Genomic DNA, 21,019 nt, shown 5'->3' with positions numbered 1-21,019 from the left:
TGATCTTCCACCCCAGTGGGCACCCACAGCTGTCCAAGACGGACAGCGGCTGTCTAGTTCTGGAGACATGGCTTACAGCCCGCAGCCTTCAGAGCAGCAGCCCACCCTGAAGGATATAAACTCCCAGCAAAGGGAAGTCCTAACTGTGTTGCCATGATGTGAGTCCCTTCAGAATAGTAGTTCATTGAAATTGGCAAGAGGTGTTTCTGGACACCTTGTGCAGTCAATTAATGTCTCAGTTTTAAGACAAAGACCATCAAAAATCTGTGTTATAAAAGAAGAATTAAACACATGTGAGAAGTCTTGGGGAATTCCTCTCCCAGAAAAAGGAGGTAACTGGACTCTACTGAATGAGGAACTATTTTGTGTTGGGTGCTCTGAAGTCATTATACCACTTAATTCTCAGATGCCTCAGAGGAAGGTTTTCTTCTCCTCATTTTACAGATGAGGAAACTGAGGGTCAGAGAGAGCAAATGACTTGCCAAGGTCACTTGGACTCTTAAGTGTTGTCTTCACATCCATCATTGTACCTCTTGCAATTCATTCCCCAGACACCAGCCAGAATGATATTATATATATATATATATATATATATATATATATATATATATATATATATATATATATATATATATATATATATATATATATATATATATATATATATATATATATATATATATATCAGACTGTGTTGGTCTCTAGTTTAAAGCTTCCAGTTGCTTAGAACCGCGCTTAGAACAAAACAAATTCCCTACTTGATTGCCCCACCTGATCCGCCTCCTGGCCCGCTACTCCTGGGAATTTCCCTCCAGCTGCATTGTTTCCTTACTTTTCTCCGATGCACTAAGGAGGGCATCTCCTTCACCGCAGGACCTGCGCCCTCCCCCTACTCCTCCTGCCCAGAGCACTTTTCCGCCAGGTCGTTTGCATGACTGACTCCTCTTTCAGATTGCACCTCGAGTCACCTCCCTGCCCACGCGTGCGCACGCAAGGCCGGGCGCCGCCTCCTGGTGCAGCCACGCCGGACTTGGAACTGAGGATCCTCTAGACATGCTGAAGAAAGAATCTAGCTGGGGGCAAGCGGGGCTGGGCAGGCTGGCGGTGCGGGGAGAACAAGGAACAGCAGCCGCAGCAAACGTGCGTCGTGCGCCTCCGTGCCTGGCACCGCGCTCGCGCTCTCCAGACAACGGACGGACTCGACCTGCGGGCCACTGCAAAGCATCCTGATAATAATTGCAGTTGTCGCTGAGGCCACACCCAAGTTATTTTGAAGAGGGTGTTTTTTTCTTAAACACTTTTTTGGGGGGTGGATATTAGGTTTGTTTTTTTATTTTAATGGAGGTGCTGGGGATTGAACCCAGGACCTCGTGCGTGCTAAGCACACGCTCTACTGCTGAGCTTTACCCTCCCTCCTAGAATTGGGTGTTAATTTGGAAATGTTTGTGTAGATGTTTAAGAGATGAAGGGGGACATATGTTTATATTTTTATTCTATTTGGGCACAAAGGCAGTTAGATTCGAGGTACAACGGAAGAAACCTTAACCAGTTTCTATCTTCATACAATAGCTGGGAGAAGGGAAAGGAAAACGAATAAGCATTTGGAAGGAAGAAGGGGAAGAGCTTAAGGAAACAAAGGCAAAGAATAAAAGACTCCCTTTCTGGAAGATGCTCACACAAGGGCCAGGTGCAATGTGCTAATAGATACTGAACCAGCAACCAGCCACGGGAGTAATTAGCTAGCTCTATTCATTCATTCATTCATTCATCATTCATTCTTTCATCAAGACTGTATTGAGCATCTACTGCATGCTAGGGGCTCTGCTGGAGACAGAACGGTGAACAAAACAGTTCCTGATCTCACGCCAGCGTACGTTCTAGTGAAGGAGACACATTCCAACCAAATCAGAAATAAATATAGGGTTTCTAGTGCGATGAAGGAAAATACAGAAAGTTATGAGAAATTATGAGTGCAGTTGGGAAGTGGGGATGGATGAGGGCTTAGGGAAAGTTCCCCAGAGAAAGGGGCCATGGAAATTGCAACCTAGGGGTGAGTGGAAGTTAGCCAGATCAAGAAAGGGGGAGAAATCATCCAGGCAGAGGAAGAGAAATGTGAGGGCAGGAGGGAAGGAGGGAGTGAATTTGTGTGTCTGTGTGTGAAGTATGTGGGGTTGGGGGAGCTGAAAGACGACCAGGTTGTCTGGAGAGAAGTCAACAAAAACCCAGGGCTTGATTTCTGGATTAATCGATGTTTACATCTGATTGCGGGTAGAAAGGGGATTGGATGGAGCCAGTGTGAAGCCAAAGAAGGTCATCAAAGCCAGTTTTCCCAGTGCAAGTGGGAAATACCTGTGGCTCAGATAAGGGTGGAGATTGGCTGTAGGAAACTGTAGGGAAGAGCTGGTGAAGGATTGCATGTAACACTTGAGGTGAATCTTGAAAGAAAAGCAGGATTATAACTGCCAGACAAGGGAGGAGGAGGCACTATGGACCAGGGAAGTAAGATGCAGAGAGATCTGGTTCTCTTACTTTGTCTTCTGCAGTGACAGAAAGAGCCAGCGGCAGCAGCTACAGTTCTAAGCAGAACCAGATTAATGGGCCTGTGGAAATGCCACCTGCTGAAACTCCTGTTTTGTGCTTCTTCATTATTCCTATGACCAGAATGGCAGTCCCCTCTCTAGACCGGGAGAATGGGCACAGCTCCTCGGTGGCTGCCCCGTGCTGGCTCTCCAGGAGCCTGGCCTGCCTTTCTGCCTTACTTTACATTTTTATTTTCTTCAGTTCACTTGACAGAGTAAAGCAGCAGAAACTGAATGTTCAGGGTGGGTGGGGGGCCTCATCTGCAGTGTTGGCCTCATTTTAAAGCTTTATGGTGCCTGAAATTAGGAGAGGTTAAGGTCATGCAGCAGCAGGCAGTAGGATGGGAATTCAAACTTGAGTCTGTCTGACTTAGGTCTAAGTCAGTTTCCTACTCTAATCTGCTAAATACATGGAAACTTAGAAGGAGCTGATTTAAGGACATTTATAGGCAGGAGCAGCAAACTCATATGATTACAGAAACCAGGCAAGAAATATAGAAAAGTGAGGTGGGCCAGGTGTAAGACATTAGGGAGTGGTGAAGACTGTGGCATGTTCAGGCAGATTTTAAAAGATAACTAGTTGGGCCAAATGATGTACTCTGCTGCTGAGTCCAGCCCACTGCTGGGTCTTAGAGGCCTCACCCTCATTTCCTTTGCAAACCGGAGATTAGTAGTTGTGGGTACTGGAGCATTTCTGCTCAATGCAGGACCCCTTTAATGGGCAATCTGCTCTGAAGTGCCCCGTGATGTCATCCAAGACTGAGTGCAAGCCACTCACAGTTTGAGGCTCTCTATCCTCTCCTGCTGACTTCCCTCTTTCCCTTCCCAAGGGTCAGGTCAGCATCATAGCCCAATCCTGCTTCCTCCTCAATTTATCTTTCACAAGTGCTACCCTCGCCTCCCAGACCCTTGTACTCCCAAAATTAGAGAATTACTAGCCAGGGGATAGGAAAATGGAGATCCTGAGATGATTTCCATCAAAGGAGCTAGAAAACCATCCTTTCCTTGAGAAGGTAAATCATACAACGAGGTCACCAGCTCACAGCAGGAAGTAGTAATTATGTAAGTGCCCCAAACATAAAGAGATAGAGATTGTAAATGTGGAAGGAACTCTGAGCAGCAAGTGGTCGCTGGGCACCTGCTCTGTACAACGTCATGGAACCCCATTAACAAGATGGGCATTTTTCTCCTTCTAAAATCCTTCTTTGAAAAGCGTCCATGTTTCGCATTTTAGCTTCCTTCTCACAGATCCCATGACTTACTTCCAAGAATTCTTAGTTACTTTTAGGGGGAGGTGATGGAAGGGTTCATACCTCCCCTCTGAAGGCCACAATTTTTTTTTTTTTTTTGAGGCATACACTGTGAATCTTTCAGATCCTTTGATGTATGGGCAATGTGAATCCCTGAAGTTCATGAAGGCTTTCCTTGGATGGGGGAGGTTTTGAGATCAAGTGAAATATTCTCTTGTACATCTTTGTAAGGTGCCTGAGCCCAGACTCAGAACATCAGGAGGAAATGCGGAATGGAGAAAGCTCTTTGATCGTCTTTACAGGCAACGGTCTCCCCTTCAGTGGACTTGGAAGTACTTTGTATTATGTAAATACACAGATAGGCTTAGGAAGATCAAAGTGGAGAGAAGGGTGCTATCTGTTGGCTTGTGAATGTTTATTTTCCATCGTATTTTAAAGCACATTGTGTTAAAAAAAAAAAAAAGGCTGGGGGTGGGGAGGGTAGGGAGAGAAAGAAAGTTTCCAAGAGTGTAAAAAAAATCCCCTCACCACCTCCATTTTTCCCACCCACATTCTCCAAAAAGGGAAGAAGGACAGAGGAAGAAGGACAACAGCGAGGAAGAAACAAAGTATCCACATGACACTTATTTTGTGAGAGATGTGGAGGGGTGAGGACATTCTGGGAGGTAAACTCTGGAGGATGAGAGGGGGTGGACGTTTTTTAAAGGAGTCACAGCAAAGACGATCTGAGAAGGAGCCCCACGTCGTAACCCTCGTGTAACCCTCATGTAACCATGCAGACTTCTCACACACCAGTGTGTCTCAGCTAATACTAAGTTCTTATAATTAACCAAAGAGAAGTGCTCGGACACCTGGGCCAGACGGGAGGGCCTCCCACAAGGGGACTGTTCGCACGCAAGACCAGGAATCAGGATGAGCAGCCCCTGGACTCCACAGCTGCGCGTTACATGCGTGTTACACCCGGGAAGGCGCTGGATAGCCGTTTGCTGATTTCCTTCCACTTGGAGTCATGTTAGGAGGTCTGCATCTGAGATGGGAACACCAGGCCACCAGGCCACCTCCTCTTTCTCTTCTCTAAGTTATCCTAACCTTTCTTTTCTCTTATGAATTTCAGTATTTTTCCATCGCCACGTTTACATCGAAAAATAAAATTCTGCAAGTTCTCGGGAACCGAGAGTCACTTAACATAGAAAAATGGTGCATTTCACCACCAGAATTTGCCCTGAGGTTTGCAACTGTATTAAATTATTTCCTTTTAACGTGTCATGCCTCATGGGGTGAGAGAATTTGTGTGCGGAGCTATTGAGACAGCTCGGCTTCAATGAGCTGCATTTCATTCTCAGAAATATTTAGAATTTTTTTCTTAAAATGAGGTGACAGCTACGTAGCTTCTTGCATCACCCCACAACGTAAAGAAGAGTTGTTTCTCTTGGAGCTCTTTTTTTTTTAAACTTAGCAAAGTAGTTAAATGAGAGGTGCTGAGGGAAAACTGCTGTCTTTTCTGTGGTTAATACTGATTTGCCAGATAGGTTAGGAAAATAACCGACTTTCAGTGTCAGCTCCGCTTTTGAGAAAGTTGAAAAGTTCTGGATTGAAAGGCTCCAGAATGTGTAGAAAGTGACCTGAAGTCATTTGACTGAGATACTGAAACTCTCTTTTCCCAATTACTTTTATAAAGTCACTTTTTTTTTAAGCTTAAAAAAAAAAAAACTTAACTAAGTAGAATATTAGCTTTCTTTCTTTTTTTTTTTTTACATTTTCTTTCTTTTTAAAATGTTTTTATTATTTTTAAATTTTATTTCTTGGGGGGAGAATCAGTTTTATTTACTTACTTATTTTTAATGGAGATACTGAGGATTGAACCCAGGACCTTGTGCACGCTAAGCACATACCACTGAGCTATCCCCTCCCCAAATATTAGCTTTCTAAACAAAATGTAAATTCTCTCTTTTTTGTTTCAAAACCTGGGACAGAGAACAACTGTCAGTAATTTCCCCTGGTGGGATCGTTATTTGGGAAGCATCATTACCTACTTCCTCAACTTAGGGGAAAAAATTGAAATAACGAGTCATGGGCCCTTTACACAGCTAACTCCGAGTCCTAAGCAATCAACAGTTTACAGGAAATGATGCCAAAAGAGAGAAACTCAGATACTCACAGTCACCTTCATCTTGATCCTCTAAAGAAATTATTTTTAAAGGTGATTAGTCCATATCCTGGGAAACACCGGCAGAAATCACTTTGGAAGGGAAATCCTCCTGTAATAGTTGGTGCTGGAATGCCATGAGGTTTGGGGTCTAAAACCCTTGTGCCTGACCAGTGCTCTTTCTGCAGCTGTTCTTGCCTGGAGATCCGGGCTGAAACCAACAGCCAGGGCTGGGAAAGGTTGGGGCCGGTTGCATAATACAATGGTTCCCTCCCACCCATCTGAATGCAAACAGCCATGGTTGGCGGGCTTATCTGTAGGCACTGGGGACTGAGAAGTGAATAAACCAGGTGAACTTGGAAATGAGAAAGGATATGAGAGAAAAAGAAAAACTTAAACAAAAGAGGGATTCCTTGTTTTCCCAACACCTCTAAAAGTGAGCCTGACGATGGCATAGTCTGTGAACACAGCACAAACCTTAACTGATTTCTCCATGATAACGTTGAACCCTGATCCCTCCAGCTGTGAATTCTTCCTGATGGTTCAGAGGAAAAGGCCTTTCTTACAGAGACTTTCGTAGCCGCAGAAGGCCCTGCCTACTAGTGAGACTTTGAGGAAGAGGCTGTGGCCAGAGAAAAATTCCAAAGCTACCCAATGGAAGAGAAACATTTGCTTCCCTGATGCCTGATTACTGTGTTTTTCCAATAGGTTTGGGTTTTAACCAGATCAAGTCATTTGAATATACTTCCCTGATTCATGGGAATCTTGCTAAAGTTCACTTTTCCTGCTTCATTGATTTGACAAGCATTTATCAAGCACCTACTGTATGTCTGACAACGTGGGCTGTGGGACGAGGTGAGCCGGTTCTCTTGGTCTAAGCTCAGGATTGAAATGATGCAACAATAAAGATCTCCCAGATCTTCTAAGTAATTGATTTTTTTGTTTTTGGAAGTGGCCCAAGATGGGTCCATGTTATACCAAACTGTATTCTGCAGCTTGTAATGCCCTAGAGACCCAGCAGATTTTTTTCATCTGTCCCTCAACCCCTGCTCTCCACCTTCAAGTCCACTCTTTGCTAGTGACAAGTCCCTGAATTCTTAGGATACTTGGTTTGGGGGAAAGAGGAATTGAGAGCAATGTCGGGCCAAGGTGAGTGGTTGAGGACTCAGCCCTGTCTTGGGAGAAACTCACAGAGGGAGGAGGGCCTCAGCATCCACATCCCCAAGTGTCTGGCTCCCTCCAGCTGTGCACTTTTTCTTTTCTTACTCTTCTCTCCTGCTTCCTGAGAGCCAGGAGAGGGATTAAAGAAAATGACAGGTAGGGTCTTTTCCTTTCTCATATCTTTTCCTTCCTTCCTTTTTTCTTGTTTTGAAGGGTAAAGGGGACAAAAGACATGGCGATGAAAAGAAGTGTTTCATGTTCTTTGATTGGTCATAAGCAATTATACCAACGCCAGTTAGGAGACAGTTTTGTCTAAGACTGTGCTTCTTAAACTTCACATGTCTATTAACTGCATGCCTCCTGTCATATCCGTGTGCTGTCTGTATACGTTTTAACTGAAAGTAAAATATTGAATGAAGCCAATTTAAAAAAAACTCTCCCTAAGTAATATGACCTATGAAATTACAAGTTGATGAGCCAGGTTTAGGTTTTTCCGGTGCACATGAAAATATGCACTAAAGTGAAAAAAAAGTCCTGTCTGTGTACCGCACCTAAAATCATCTTGTATAAGTGAGGTCAAGGTCCCTGTAGGGCGTGAGTTTTCCATCTGATTGATGAGGAGGAATTCAAAGCTGGTCCAAGCTGTTTAATAGATCACAGAGAAATGAGTGAAGGTTCATGCTTGTTCACCAAATTCTCCATTTCCCAGGGTGAATTTTAGGGATGTTAAAAAAAAAAACAACAAATGACCCACCCTATTCTTTAAGCCCTTCTCTCATTCTCTTGGTGAGAATTTTTTCCAGTTCACTGGGTACATTCATTTTGTTGTCAATAATGGCCACAGATTAAACCCATCGCAAGCCTTACACGAGGTACCACAGGGAGGTTACAGAGAACACGGTCCGTAACTGTCCCTGTTGATTCTTAAGGGCTGCTGATCCCCTCACTTTGGAAAACATCCCAGGACAGAAGCAACTTGAAGTTCTTGCTGTTGGTAACTGACTCATTCAGCCTCCTGCCAGTTTAAATTCTGAACCAAGTCGAACATTCCACAAGCGCTTTTTACTTGTTGTTAACCAGATGGCAAACATCTCCAAGGGAGAGGCACCCTACTGCTTTCTTACCCCAGTTCTCCACCCTGTCCCCCCACCCCCAAATGACAGGCTGCCTGTGACAAATGTGTAACAAACAAAACGTGCTCTTGAGCTAAGGAGAAGCAAGAGTTTAAAGAAAAAGAACAACAGATTCACTCATTTAGAAAACTCATGGAGAAATGCTGTCCGGAGTGAGTGGGCTGCCCAGAGTTGCCCAGACTTGCCCGTGAATAACATTTCCTAGAGGAGTTTTAAGAGCCAGCAAAGCTCCACGCAGAGAGCAGGGAGATGCCGCCCCAGGCACAGGAGCACCCTGCATTCCGGGTACTAACTCTGTTCTCGCTGTGTACACACGCATCCTCCTCCATTCCAATAAACAAACAGATTATGAGCAATACGTTTGGAAATGGTTCCTAAAATATTTACTTCCCCTTTTTGCAACTCGTGTTGGAGTATTCAAATATCCCTTATAGTGCATATATATATATATATATATATATATATATTTTTTTTTTTTTTAAGCCAGCCTCCCACCTTCCTCCTTTGAAGTTATTTCCCCTCCAGGCTCTTGTCATTTCCTGCCTTAGTCATCACAGTTCCAAAATGACCACACCACGTTTCTATAGCTGCTTCCCCATTTCCATTATCATGCAGGCCACTTTCCTTTGAATTGTCTTGTAGCGGACTTTTTTAACTTTCGGGGTAAGTCATGGTGTTCTGCTTTGCTGTTTTGTTTTTTTTTTTTTTCAAGTGAGCTCTATGGCAAATACTATGTTTAAGAGAATAAAGGTTATCAAATGGGAAAGACTAATACAATGTAGTGGGTCTTTAAAATTTTTTCTTTTTTCTTTTATTTTATTTTGGTGGAGGATATGTGATTAGGTTTGTTTGCTTGTTTGTTTGTTTGTTTTTAATGGAGGTGCCGGGGACTGAACCCAGGACCTCGTACATGCTAGGCATGTGCTCTACCACTGAGCTAGCTCCTCCCCCCACCCGTAATGAATTTTTAATGCTAATGACAATTTATTAAATATTGAAAAAGAGGACTAGGCACTTTCATCCTCTGTGACATTTAGGGCACTGCCTGGCTCAATATTCACGGAATGGATGAAAAGTAGATTATCTCAACAGAAAATGGGAATAAAGTTGGTGGAAAATAGTTTTTTTTTTTCAGTACATAGCACAGGTGGTTCATTAAAAGCTATTTACACCTTTATTTATTCTTTCTGCTCAGGTCTCCTGACAGTCTCAAACACTAAACGTTTTATTTTTTTCAAGAGGCAGAGCAAGCGATTTTTCTCCCCGTCCACTGAGAGCAGCGCGGTACCATCCAAAACGGAAAACGCAGCCGCCTGCTTTGCCCCCGACCCACCTCCCTGCTGCTGCTCTTTCCTACCGACTGTCCCTATGCTGCACAGCAGCCTGAGTGAGAAACGTACATCAGACCGCGTCTGATCTCCTGCGACCAATAGGCCGTGGCTTCCTCTGCAGTTAGAATGCGCTTTGACGTGCTTGCAGGGCCGACGAGGCACAAAGTGAACCAGACCCTGCTCGCCCCTCAGATCTCCCTTCCGACCACTTTCTCTCCCTGTTAGCTCTGCTTCCGTCCCACTGGGCTTTTCACAGTCTCTGCTCCGCTGAATTCATTCCTGCCTTTGCATCTGCTGTTCCCACCATCCGGTTTCCAGAGAGGCCCTTTCTGTCCATTACCTCTTTCTGGTACCCTGTTCAGTTTTCTCCACGGGGTCCACTTACTCATGGACTGACTTTCTGACCCCGCTGGAATATCGGCTCTGTGTTAATCCCCCAAGCTCCCAGGGCCCCATAACGATGTGTTGGGTGAAAGGCTAGACCGTGGAGAGGGAGTTGCGTTTCTGAGCAAGGAGCTGTGTCTGCCTGTTTTGCCTTGTGAGGTGGTTGAAGGGATGAACCTGCCTGACAAGGTCAGAGGGAGACCACAGGTCCTTGTGGCCCTGACTTCAATTGCAAAGGCTCAGGTCTAAGGCAACATCTGAGCACAGGAGAAGGAAGGGTGCAATTCTCAAGTGTCTAGGCTGAGTGTTGGGTCAAGCTGGGGCCAGGTACAGGTTAGAAGAGCTGAGAGTCAGATGCGACCTTTGTTCCCAGACATCTGACAACCAGGAAGTACCATTCCTGACCTCAGACTGTGTTGCAAGATCTCTGTCTGCACTCCGGTAACCTCCCATTCACTCACACACACACCAGCGAAGCGCTGACTGAACTCCTACTATGTGCAGACTCTGCTGCAGGCACTAGAGATGCAGCCCTGGATAAGAAAGCCCAGGTCCGTCCCTCATGGAGCAGGGAGCTGACTTTCCAGAGAGGGAAACGAAGAAAGACAGTTTCTAGTCCTGATAAGTGAGATGTGAATGATGGGGTGGGTGTGGAAAGGGGGGCGATTTAGACAGGGTGGTCCGAGAGGCCGCGGAGTGGGAGAGATGCTGGGGAGAAGGACCCAGTGACCGAGCCACAGGGAGCTAGGAGCACTCCAAGGCCAGGAACAGTAGGGGACAAAGGGGAGGATCTGACGTAGGGAGCCCATGGGAATGGGATCAGGTGCGGGCCATGGTGACTTCTCTGCACATGACACTTTCTTCGACAAAGACTGAGTTTAAAGTGTCTTGCCTGCCCCATCAGAACTTCTAAAGGTACAGTGAGAGCTTGAAATTGCTCCCCACTCAGAAACGAAGCCTCACTGAGTGTTCCTGTAGGTGAGTCTCTCAGTGACAGACACATCTGATACTCCTGCAGCCGGTCAGTGTCTAAACCAACCCCGGAAGCAGTGGTGTTTTATTTTGTTTTTTGCTTTTTTTTTTAAATTCTGTCTTCACCTAGATCCTCTCTTGAGTGAATCTAGAACCATTCTACTCAGAGTTGAGATGAAAGCAAACCAAACAATATTTGCTTTTTTTTTTCTCAGGTGGATGTACTGGGGATTGAACCCAGGACCTTATATATGCTAAGCACGCTCTTTACCACTTTACCACTGAGCTACACCCTCCCCACAAAGGATATTTGCTTTTTAATTGAAGCTGAATCTGAAATGTTAAGAACATTTCAGAATGTTTAAATGTTCTCAAAACATAAATATGATCTCGGTTAGTTCTCTGGACCATCTAACCTTCAGTAACACGGTGAAGACACTTGTTTGGAAACTCTCTTCAGAATACCCAGTGAGCACACAGCCTACAGCCCTGTTTGTAAAAGAGAGAAAGTATAGATCATGGAGAAAATACTATGGCAAATAGGTTTTCAAATTTCAGAAATTCTCAGAGAGTGGTGGAAAGCAAACACCATGCTTCATTTGACCCAGGATTCCTCTTTCAATCCCAGGACATTTACTGCAGGGAGGAAAAACGTCTGTGACAAAGATGCTGTTTTCAGTGTCCTCTCTGATGGTGTGGACCCGTATACACACACACACACTCAGAAGTAAACACAATTTGCAACCAACAGGACTGAATCACTAAAGCACAGGCTAACTCTTTCTCATAAATAAGGCACTTTTGAAACTGCCAAAAATCCAAAGCAAGGACTTACCTATAATAAAACCACTGTGTCTTTTAGACCTAATTTTCTGGCATTTCTTGAATGGAGTTGAATATGGAGTCAGTGAGCTACAGTCCAATGAGCCAGCGAACGAGATGTTGGATTTACCACTTTGGCCACGCATAATGGTTTCTACCTTTGTTGCAACTGCACCGTTTGAGGCCAGCATTTCCTATCGCTAATATTATCATGTTTATTTTTCAGTTTTTTCTTTGTTGTATAAGACAGTTAGGGAAAACCTAATAAAAGTCAGACAATTATGCAAAATCTGCTGTGCACAAAGGTGAAATTCTACTGACAAGGAATCCTTTGGTTGTTGGGCAGCAACACCCAGGAACAGCTTGAGAGGGTGGTGGCTGTGCACCACCCGACGTACACAGGCTGACTTCAGGGCACAAGAGGTGTCTGGGTGCCCCTGAGTGAAAGTCAGCATTGCTTTAAAGGCAAATGCAACATCGCTGAGAACCACCCACGTGGTCTGACCCCTTCAAGCATGGTGTTACCATTTAATAAAAATCACTTACACAACAATGTAGGCATTAACAATAACAGGGTAGATCAATGGTGCTAAAAGAGATAGAACTCGAATATGTACTGTTCATTGTGAAAGACAAGGGTCTCAACAGTTGTTCAATTACCGCTACTGTTCTTGTAAAATCTTTGAAAAAGTGTATTATTCTATATGTGCCTTGGCTACTCTGTAGGGATGCTCAGGAAGTCGTGCACGGGGGCTGCCCCGGCCTGGGCGTGGAAGACCTGGGCTCTCGCTCTGGTGCTGCCGTGCCTGGGTGGCACCATCTGTGTGGGCTGGGGTGTCTTCCACACCCTGGGTGGCGCCATCTGTGTGAGCTGGGGTGTCTTCCACACGACCAACCCAAGAGTTAAGAATGATTTTATATTTTTAAAGAGTTGTTAAAAAAAAAAAAAGAATATGCACCAGGGATCATAGGTGGCCCACAAAGCGTAAAATACTATTTGGCTTTTTATGAAAAGAGTGCTGACCTCTGGCCCAGGGAGCAGAATACAGTGAAGCAATCTGGTTAAGAGCTGGGGCTCCGGGCCAGTCGGCCTGGGTCTGACTCCTGGCATTCCACTTACTAGCGAACGACCTTGGCAAGTCAATGCAGCCTACTTTCCTCATCTGTAAAATGGGGACAAGAGTAACACATCTACCTTGTGGAGATGTTGTGAGGATGACAGGAGGCAAAGCAAGTAGAGCACCCATCCCCGGGCCTGGCGGATGGACAGTCGGCCAAAGTGTCAGCCATTACTACCTGTGTAATACTGATAATAGAATTTCATGGGGATGCTGGGAATACCAAATATATGTTATACGCACATATACATGTTACTTACACATTGTAAAGTGCTATAGAAATTAGGCAGAATAAGTGGCACATAAATAAAAAGAAGTCTAAATCATAAAAAATCTGAATATTCATAGAAAACGTCAGTGTAATGAAATAAATAAAAAGTAGTGGATTGTTCTAGATTCAGCACAACAGAGACCTAACAAACAGAATCTGTGATCCTTGAATGAGTCCTGGGTTGGAAAAAATAAACACACACACACACACAAAGAAATAATAACAGCCAAAAAAGCTTTCAGATATCTTTGGATTTTTGGAAAATGTGAATGTAGCCTGTGTCTAAATATATACAAATAGATGCACATAAATGTGACAAAGTGCCAGGAACTGGTGAATCTAGGTAAAGGATAAGCACAGGTTTTACTGAATTACTTTTTTTCCCATTTTCCAATGGTTTAAAAATTTCAAAGAAAATACATGGGTACAAAATTCTAGGGTAGCTAAGATATTTACACACAATCTACATAATAGAGGCTGTTGTGGGTTATTCAGCCATAAATTCCACTAGTGACACCTATTATTATTTATTATTATTATTATTAATAACATATTTAATTCATATAAGCAAGCTCCTCATTTCATAATTGTTTCATTTCTTTTTCCTGTTCTGCTTAAAATTTTAAAAAGGTGTAGCAAGATAACCCTGACCTTCACTTTCCTTGGGTCTGAGTAATTTTTTTTAGCAGCCATTTCCACTTAAATAGCAAATCCTTTTTGATTCATGTCATAGACTTGGAAGTCCACTCGAATATCAATACAGAGCTTAATGTGAAGGCTCACTGTGGACTCAGGGCTGGGCAGAGACTCCTGTCTTGCTCAGAAGTTTGTTAGAAGGTGAACAGACACAAAGGGATGGGCTGTGTTATCAACCATGCGGCTGGTTTTTGTTAGAAAGTCATTACAACCATCTCTGAGTCAAACTGGCAAGGAGCTTTATAGCACCTGTATTTTCTGCACTGAAACTCACATGAAACTTTCCCCTCTCAAACTGACATGTTACTAGTACTCATCTTTGACTTCATCAGAAACTCAGCACTGAAATCGGTTGCTGTCCTTAACCAAACAGGTAAACAGATGGTTCTGTGTCCTGCCCGTGCAGACAGCCCCCTCACTCACCTTGGGCGCACCATCCGTGACGCTTGCTCCTTTCATGCTGCTGCTGTGAGACGGCTCCTTTGAGCTCCAGGGCTGATATCTCGGCTTCAGAGGCGGTTACGCAATGTCACTGCATGCCTCTGTCTGGTTCTCAGAAACCGAATTCTATGGAGCTGTCTGACAGCACAGGAAATTCTCAAAATGATTCTCCCGGCAGGCAAACTTTCTAGAAAGAATGAGAGTAAAAGAAAAGAGGTGAAGGAGGGGAGACCAGAAATTCAGGCCACACTCACTCCTCAATGCCTGGTGTCTCACTTTGTCTAGAAGTAGAAATAGTCACACTTTGCTATGAGAAACCGCAAAAGAAGAAGGAAAAAAAAAACTCTTCTGCTTTACGGGATGAAGTTCCTACTTTGAAAAGCCGAGTGCATGAATGCACGGCATTCTCATCCCTTGAACGTCTTGGAACAACTCCCACTGGACAGACCAAGCTCATTTCCCTGATTAGAGGCTGTCAGGCCAAACTTCCGATAGCGGTCGTCGCTTCTTCCTTCCTGCGCCCTGAGACTTGCCCTGCAACAGCCAGAGAGAACAGGTCAAGAGGGTTCCTGAGGGACCTTGCCCCACCACATCTTTCTGCACCTGGCGCACACTTCCCTCTGCTCTGACCCCCATCCCACCCCCTGGTTTTTGCTCACAACACTTAACAATGAACATTTTCTCTGTGCTGACTCTGTACCAGGGCTCTGCTGAGCACTTACTGATACAATTAGATTAACTCTCAAATCTTACCGCCCCACTGTCTGTACTTGAAACCACACTAGCTCATGCAGTTCAGTGTGACTTGTTAAGTCTTTCCGCTTTCCCTAAATTCCGATTGAACATCCAGGAAGGACCTAGGTTACCTTCGCTTTTTTTTCAAATTAAAGTAGAGTCAATTTACAATGTTGTATTAAATTCTGGCGTACAGCAGAGTGATTCATTTATATATATATATATATTCCTTTTCATATTCTTTTTCATTATAGTCCATTACAAGGTATTAAATATAGTTCCTTGTGCTATACAGTAGGACCTTGTGATCTCTTTTGTATATAGTAGTTAGTATCTGCAAATCGTGAACTCCCAATTTGTCTCTTCCCATCCCATTTCCCCCCGGTAACCGTAAGTTTGTTTTCTATGTGAATCTGTCTCTGTTTTGTAAATAAGTTCTTTTTTTTTTTTTTAACGTTCCACATATAAGTCATATCATATGGTATTTTTCTCTCTTTCTGGCTGACTTCACTTAGTATAACAATCTCCAGGAGGTTTGCATTTTTATTTCATGTAAACAAACTGGTACCCATCCCTCCCTAGCCGGACTCAAGTTCCATCTCCAAGGAGCTATCTCTTTCATTGCGCCCTTCCTGTAATTACAACACTTACTGCCTTGTCTGCTGGTTGTCCTGTGTGTAGCCCCTACGTCTGAGAACCAGGAAGGATTTACAGATTGGAAATAACTTGTTTCTGGCCGAGACCATCCATATTTTAAATTGTCATCATTGTTAGAAGTTAACTTCCCTGGGGCCAAGTCATGGATGTGTTGCAGATGGGAACAGATAACAGGGAGGGAACAGCGACCCCACAGAGTGAACATAAACCGACTTACTGATGAGTTCAAACTGGAGATCCAGAAAGAGGAAGATGGAGATGTGGGAGGGGGAATAATTTAGGGAAAGCTTCAGGAGGAAGGCAAAGTATGAGAAGCAGAGGCAGGCCAGTACAGAGCCTGGACTAGCAGAGGTATTTTATCCTGTTAGCCTTTACAGATGAGACCAATTGTTAAGGTGGTATTCCTGCAGTGCGTACAACCAGCAACATCTGCGAGGCAAAGGCCACTGCAAAATAGCAGGTGACTTCCCTGTTGTTAAATGTGGACCAGGACGTTTCTCTTGGGTGCAGCTCTCCTCTCCTGCTTTCTTCTGGCTCCACCAGTTCCTCTATGCTGGTGGCCAAGAGCCATGGAGCATCTCAGAAGAGGAAGATGCAAGTACTGTGGAGCTAAGGCTGAGGCTTATGTTTCCAGAGTAGGAATCTATTAAACCTAAATTCCGTGCATCCATAGATTCCATTATATTGAGGTGTAATGATGTTATGGCTGTGTTTTAAAAAGTCCTTACCTCTGAGAGATAGATACTGAAATATTTACAGACAAAATTTGAGATTCACTTCAAAATAACTCAAGAAAGGGGGTAGTAGATAGAAGTATAGATAGATCAATATTGGGTGTGAGTTGGAAATTGAAGAGTCTGAGTAAAGGGTCCACAGGGATTCATGGTATTGTACTGTTGATACTGCATTAAAAAAAAAAAAAACAGCTTTAAGATATAATTCACATACCACAAAACTCAGCCTTTTAAAGGGTACAATTCAGTGTTTTTTTTAGTATATTCAGAGCTGTTCAACCATCACCACTAATTCCAGAACGTTTTCATCACCCCAGTGTGCCCATCAGCCATCACTCCTTGCTCCCCTCTCCCCAGCCCCCGGCAACCATGGTTTCTACTGTATCATGGACTTTCGTGTACACTTAAAAAAAAGTAAAAAGAAAGGGTGGACAAACTTGCTCAAGATCACACAGTGCTGAACAGAGAGAGAATCTGAACCCAAATCTCTTGGAAAAGAAAACAGAGAAACCTCCCACCAACTCAAGTTTGACATTTTCCATCGCCTTGGCAAACTCCAGACCACTCCGGAAGGGCTGACCTTGAAGGTCCCAATACAGATTAGAATGCTGTAATTTGCATTTTTTTTTAAAGGAAAACAACCAAAACCAAAACACAAGACACAAAAGTTACAGGATTTGGCCCTGAAATGAAATACTCACCCCTACATATTTACTATAGTATTTTGTGAATAAGGAGCTTGACTTCTCATCTATCTAATCCTGCTATGATTTTATCTGAATGAAAGGGTGTAGACATTTTGCTGCAATTCATTTATATTTACTTCTTAAGGCAAGTGAGTCTTTTACGTACGCAAATATCGCAAGTTGATTATTCTAGGAAATTGGGTGGTTTTCGCAATATCCCGCAGGGGAAAAGTTGAAACAGCTAGAATCCAAGAGAACCAAGTTAGGGAGCCTCTACTAAGGTAATTTCACACCCTTCTCTTGAAAAATGTGCCACTTAGAACAGTACTTTGGATTAATTTTCCTTTCAGAACCTAGTGGATCTTATCTGATCACTTCCGTATCTGAAGGCAGATTGCTTTTGTATACCAAACCATTTTTGGCGTGCTTTAGTATTACACTGTTTTCATGTGGATTTTCAGCCGTCCAGTTCCTTAAGCGGTAGAATTCAAACCCTGGGTACTCAGTACCTGACTTACTAGAACACAGCGGAACAACAGACTCAGAATGTCCCAGCAGTAAGGGCCTGGCAGGAAATTTCTGACTGTGCTGCTTTAAGATCATCTGATTATCTTTTAACCTTATGAAGATAACTCAAAAATAGCTCCTTTGGTCAAAACAGAATTTCATAAATTGCCAACAAATTCATCCAAATACCCCGATGCAGGAATGATATGGGGAGGACAGGGATTCTGCAGCTTCTATGATCATCAGTGACAACTCAGCTTAATAGCCTGGATTTTGATCCCGAGGTTGAGAGGGAAAAAGATTCGGAACAAGATGGGAAAAAAAAAACCAAAAACGTGGCGGTGGAGAGGGGGCACAGAGCTGGAGGGAACAGCTGAACGTTAACGGGGAGAATAAGAAAAAACGGGCAGAAAATGATGCCACCGGCCGGTAGTCATTGTGGGGTGAGCAGCTTGGAAGGGAAGAGTCAATTGTCCAGAAAATGACTGGGAAAGGGGCTTCATAGATGAAAACACCCACCAAAGTTGTAGGAAGGCAGAGGTTAACCTCCAGAAAAAGGGCAAAAGCATGAGGTACGGAAAGCTACGGAAATGTGGACTGTTTTCTAAACCTTTGTTGTTGTTGCTCATACCTGCTTGGTTACTTCTGAAGTCTTGATCCCTGGTCCCATTTTAGCTACTGATTTAGCATTTCAAACGTATTCTATATACATATTGTGCATCTGATAATCCCACTGAGCCTGACTCTTGTTTCTTATCATGGGGGCTGTTCCGTACACTCATTTGTGAACACGTGGTTCTTAGTGTTTTCCCTAGGAGCGAACAATTGAGGTCTGGTGTTGAGGCGTGTTCTTCCTGTAGAGAATTGGTGCTGGCTCCTGCCTGGCACTCGTGGCCACTACCAACAGGAGTTGCTTTAAATTCTCTGCTTACTTTCCTCCAAACCACAAAGGTAGTGCAAATTGGCTCAGGCTTGCTCGGGGAACCACCAGCTTGTGGGTGGGATTCTTGGAGAAGCCCTCCCCTGCGCCAGCACCTCAGACCTGTCCCCGCAAACCTCAGCCAGAGCTGTCAGGCAGGAGCCAGGGTGGGGTTGTTGTCAGGTTCACCCTTTTGCTCAACGGGGCATCTTTTTGCGTTCTGGGTTTTCTTTCTGGGTCTTGATCAAAGGTCCCACCCAGTGAAGACTCAGAGCTCAGAAACCATGAAGCTGCAAGGGATTGCAAAGGTCCTTGGTACAACTGGTCCTCTGTCACTGTTCATCCTCCTGACTTGTGCTTTGTGGTTGTCTTTGCCTCAGGAATTCCCTCACATTATTGTTAGCTCAGCTATCTAGTGATTAAAAAGATTCTATCTGGGTTTGTACTGAGAGGATTCTCAGAGTATCTGGCCTTTCAGAAGCAGAAATCCCCCCGCCCCCAAAAGTAAATGTCTTACCTCTCTTCCCCAAATCTGTTTATATCACGTTTTTTTTTTTTAAAAAAAATGAGCACCACTGATTCAAGTGTATGTTGGGGATGATTTTGACTAAGCCCTTTAATCAGAAAAGGAAGCTGCAGCCCGGAAAAGACGTGTCTTACTACCTACCAAGTCAGTAACAGCTGAGACTAGACTCCTCTGTTACTGCCTTTCCTATGGGAAACCAAAGTTTAAGGCAAAAGGTAGATTTCTCTGAATGATCTGAAGAAACGGAATTTTACTCAAAACTTTAAATTCATAGAGGAGAAGAGCAAAGATACACAGCTAAAGGTGATCAAGATACAAAAATCTGGCTTCAGAACAAAGCACTAAAGAAACAGTATAAAAAGTACCAGCCCGAAGTATTAATTGCTATTTGAGAGCTTATGTTCAAAAACGGGAACATTCAAGGCAAGATCCAAAAAAAAAAAAAGGAACTAGCTTTAAATGATCATTATATACAAAAAGTTTATTTGAGAAATCACGTATCTTTAAAAAATAACACAGAAGTTATAAGCTCTTATCCCAACTGCAGACCATTCACCATCTGAACGTCAGGGTGTTATGTAGTATAATCAGTGATGCACAGACACCAAGTCCACGTGATATCCCTGGCATTTACATCAGTTTGAAACATTAATGTGATTTTTAAAAGAAAAAAAATTTTTTTTAAAGATCTATTTTGGAAACACATAAAAGCATCTTGATCTTGTAAACAGTAGTCCTGAAACTATAGATACATTGCTGAGACTACTCCAAAAACTGGAAAAAGTAGCATTATCATTTTAATTCATGAACAGTTAAAAAGGTCCAGTGGAACTTGTGTCAGGAGTGCAGTGCGGTCATTCCAGTGCACACGCCAGAGAGAAGAATGCAGAAAAATTAATTCTCTGCCTTACAGTTTCACAGGTTGAAAGCAAAAGTCAGAAAAAGTGGGTAGTTTTTGTTGGTAATTTTGGGGGTAGATTATCCTTGTTCCTACTTAGCAGGTTCCTTTTAGTCTTGGAAAAGTAGCATCTGCAGACAGCCAAGTTCAAATACTGGCGCATCAGGACACAAAGTAAATTTAAACTCACTATGGACCAAAAAATTAGGCTCTTTGGAAATCTGAACTAAAACCCTGTAACTTAGTATGTTAAGAATGCTTAAAAGGGCTCCATAGACCGAAGAGTTAAAATGATCTTTGAGGGTGATTACCTAATGCAGAACTTTCATGCAATAAACTTTAGAAGACTATAAAAGTCCTATAACATAAAACAATTACTTTAACCTATTTAATATTTTTATCAAATGATCCCAGATTATATTTCTAGGTACTCCTACCCGGATTGAGGTAGTTCTATTTGGGAATAAAGATAAACCAAAGTTTATCTCTGTAAGGGAGGTTCAGGGGCCTCTGACCTAGCCAGAGTCAGATCCAGAGAAACACTGTCGCTGCTGAAAAAGTTTCAAGAATAAGAAAACTTGTATCAGTTGGTTAATTGCAAAAATATTCTGAGAATCCAGACGCTGTATGCCTCCATGATGAGAAGTTACAGTTTGTGCTGAAGGGAACTGAAAAATAAGATTTAAAATTATGTAAGAACAAAGTCAGTCAATAGTAGTCATTTGTGAAAATGAGCAATACCTCAGAGCAGTAGCTCCATCACCTAATTTTGATGAGACTGGACATATGTTCAATATGCTTCCCATCAAATGGTAATAATCTCGTCAGAAATGCACTTGCTGAAGACAGGCATTTTAGGTCCTGAAAGGATAACGTGGGAGGTGTGATGAGCCGTATTTCCTAAAAATCTTCAGGAAAACCCGGCCCTTAATTTTACTAAAGTGAAAAACGTGTTAACACTAAAGTTGCAGATCTGAGCTTTATTATCAGAATGATGTCATTTGAGGATAGAACTGATAGGTTTTCTAAAATGGTTTTAATATAGCATACAAC

General features: G+C 43.2%; 1 protein-coding gene across 3 annotated transcripts in view; it reads right to left on the bottom strand.

Annotated features, from left to right (window-relative positions):
• The window catches only part of CASS4 (Cas scaffold protein family member 4), a 41,377-nt gene that overhangs the window by 20,188 nt on the left and 170 nt on the right, over positions 1-21,019 (bottom strand). Inside the window, exons 1-2 of one of the 3 annotated variants that reach the window (XM_074347475.1) lie at positions 14,581-20,998; positions 14,287-14,491 (exon numbers count right to left, since the gene is read on the bottom strand). In XM_074347475.1, the coding sequence (XP_074203576.1) occupies positions 14,287-14,322 (36 nt within the window). In that variant the 5' untranslated portion in view covers positions 14,323-14,491; positions 14,581-20,998. Of the gene's footprint in view, positions 1-5,987; positions 14,232-14,286; positions 20,999-21,019 lie in introns of those variants that run through there. The other 2 variants (XM_074347477.1, XM_045519283.2) reach the window with 2 other exon arrangements.

Source organism: Camelus bactrianus, chromosome 19 (genome assembly GCF_048773025.1).
Source record: "Camelus bactrianus isolate YW-2024 breed Bactrian camel chromosome 19, ASM4877302v1, whole genome shotgun sequence".
Classification (NCBI taxonomy): domain Eukaryota; kingdom Metazoa; phylum Chordata; class Mammalia; order Artiodactyla; family Camelidae; genus Camelus; species Camelus bactrianus.
The sequence above is the reverse complement of the archived record's forward strand: the minus strand, read 5'-3'. Positions and strand labels throughout refer to the sequence as shown.